The sequence below is a fragment of the Malus domestica genome, chromosome 02 (genome assembly GCF_042453785.1).
Source record: "Malus domestica chromosome 02, GDT2T_hap1".
NCBI classification, from domain to species: domain Eukaryota; kingdom Viridiplantae; phylum Streptophyta; class Magnoliopsida; order Rosales; family Rosaceae; genus Malus; species Malus domestica.
Window position 1 is genome coordinate 27,914,774 of NC_091662.1, and position 2,732 is coordinate 27,917,505.

The window sequence follows — 2,732 nt, forward strand, 5'->3', positions numbered from 1 at the left end:
ACTATACACTTTCTTGTGCTTAGATTGTAGCAGATGACTCCTTTATAGCCTTTAGAATATCCCAGAAAATCACAAACTTCAGATCTGGGCTGCAATTTGTTATCATTATATGGTATGAGCCAAGGGTAAACTGCAGACCCAAACACTCTCAAGGTTTTCAACTCAGGTTGCTTCTTATATAGCTTGATATATGGAGAATCCAATGATAGTGATTTGCATGGCATCCTGTTATTTAAGAACACAGCATGTGCACATGCATAATACCAAAAAGAACTTGGTAATCTTGTTATGGTAAGTAATGTAATTGTTGTTTCTACAATGTGTCTGTGTTTTCTTTCTACTAAACCATTTTTGTTGTGGAATATATGGACAAGAAATTAATTGTTGTATTTCTTTTGCTGCAAGAAAGGATTTGAATGCATGACTAGTGTACTCCCCACCCCCATCAGATTGTAAATGCTTAATAGAGACACCAAACTGATTGAATACATATGCATAGAAGTTTACAAATATTGAAAAAACATCTTATTTGTTGCACATTGGAAATATCCAAACATATCTTATATATTCATCAACAATGGTTACGTAGTATCTGTGTCCTTCTAGAGATTTTACAGGAGATGGTCCCCATATATTAGTGTGGACCTTTTCAAAGGGAAAAGAACACTTATCAATCCTAGAAGGAAATGAAGGCCTAGACATTTTCCCTTTGATACAGTGAGTACACAAACTATGTTGACTGTCTATATCTACTTGTATACTAGACTGCCTCATCATAATAGACATTATTTTATTTTGGATGGCCTATTCTTTGGTGCCATAGGCTGGATTTTACCAATTGTCTAAGATAAGCAGCTGAACTCTGAACCATAGATTGCATTCCCTTGGAGTTCTTGAGTACCGGAATCTGAAACAATGCTTTAGGCCTACTCTTTCCTTAATACAAAACCTCTCTTGTCTTCTTATCCTGCACAAAAAATTGATTTTCATCACAAATAAACTAGCTATGATTATCAGCACATAACTGTTGCATAGATAATAAACTTCTTGCTATTTTTGGAACATGAAACACATTTTTAAGAACAAAAGCATGTGAATTGGTTTGAAGAGTTGTAGAACCAACGTTTGCAATATTTAAACCTTGGCATTTCCAATTGTGATTCTTTCAAAACCTTTAAAAGGTGAAACATTGTTTACGCATCCACATCAGCTGTGATATGATGTGATGCACGAGTATCAATAATCCAAGAATCTTGGGGAACATAGTGGGATATTTGTTGTGCAACCATATCATTCAAAGATTGAGGTGGAGGTTGACCTTGAAACACATAGTTTCCCCTGTGACAACATTCAAGAACAGAATGTCCCTTTTTACCACATATTTGACACTCAAGCATATAACCAGTAGATGGAGTATTGGAATTCCTATGAAAACAATTCACAGCTATGTGCCCTATTTTATTGCAGATTTGGCATTCTATGACCACATTGGATCTGTTCTCAGTATTACCAGACTATGTTGCAGTGCCATTTTTCCTTGAATTACCAAAAGAATAACCACTAGTGAAACCTCCATTAAAATTCTTGCCTTTGAACCCACCATTTGCTTTGTAGTTATTACTACCATTTGACATATAGTTGTTACCACCATTTGCTCTGTAGTTATTGCCCCCATTGTAGTTATTACCACCATTTAGACCAAACTGTTGTCTTGCACTTGTATTAGAAGCATTTCCCAAAAAACCAAAACCAAAAGGTGGTTGAGGATAGATAGGAAGCTGTGGAATGGGAAACTGTTGTGGAAATTGAGAATTATAAACCTCAAGTGGAAACTGAAGTTGAGATGGATTGATGTATGGAGATGGAGCAATGACACCACCTGTAGTAGATGGTAAATGACTGTGTCTTGTAGGATTAGAACCAGAAGCAGAATATGACCCCTGTGAATTGCTGGACCCTTGAATATACAATGTAGATAGATTCTGAGACAGTTCAAATTATGGCATATTCTTTTGGTAAACCTGCAAGCCCTGCAATGATCACATCATTATCTGACACAGATTCTCCAGCTGCAATTAATTGTTCCTTGATACTCTTCAGTCTTAATAAGTACTTGTCAATTGAATCACTTCCTTTCTGTATAGTATGCAATTCAGTCTTTAAATGGTTCACTCTGGATTTAGACATAGAGGCATATCTATCAACAAGATTGGACCAAGCTTCAAATGCAGTTTTGTAACCAAGAACATACTCAATTGCTTCATCTGAAAGTGTAGCAATCAACAAACTCAGCAATGCCATATCCATGGATTCCCATTCAATATATGCATCAGTAATTTCAACAATAACCCCTTTCTCAGTATCAATTACAAATTTAGGTGGACAAACCATATCCCCATCAAAATGACCAAACATCTTATACCCTTTCAAGACTGACTGAAACTGAAATGTCCATTTGGCAAAGTTATCATCCCTCAACTTTATAGTCAGCATCCCTAAAATATTCTCAACTTTGATACTTGTATTAGCCATGATCAACAGAATTCAAGAAAGACTAAAACTTTCAGAGAAAATTGCGGAAATCAAGAAAGATTGACACTTTCGTATTCAAGAAAGACTAAAACTTTCTTCTAAAGCAACTTCGATGCTGAAATCAAGAAAGATTGACACTTTCAAATGCAAGAAAGACTAAAACATTCTTCTAATCAAACTATAAACTATTCACGAAAGAC

At 35.5% G+C, this 2,732-nt stretch overlaps 1 protein-coding gene across 1 annotated transcript; it reads right to left on the reverse strand.

Annotated features, from left to right (window-relative positions):
- Positions 1-1,514: 1,514 nt before the first annotated feature.
- On the reverse strand, positions 1,515-2,532 carry LOC139191632 (uncharacterized). Its single transcript, XM_070812591.1, has 2 exons — positions 2,022-2,532; positions 1,515-1,957 (listed from the first exon to the last, which is right to left on the reverse strand). Exons 1-2 carry the CDS (start codon positions 2,530-2,532, stop codon positions 1,515-1,517), a joined length of 954 nt encoding a protein of 317 aa, XP_070668692.1.
- Positions 2,533-2,732: the final 200 nt, after the last annotated feature.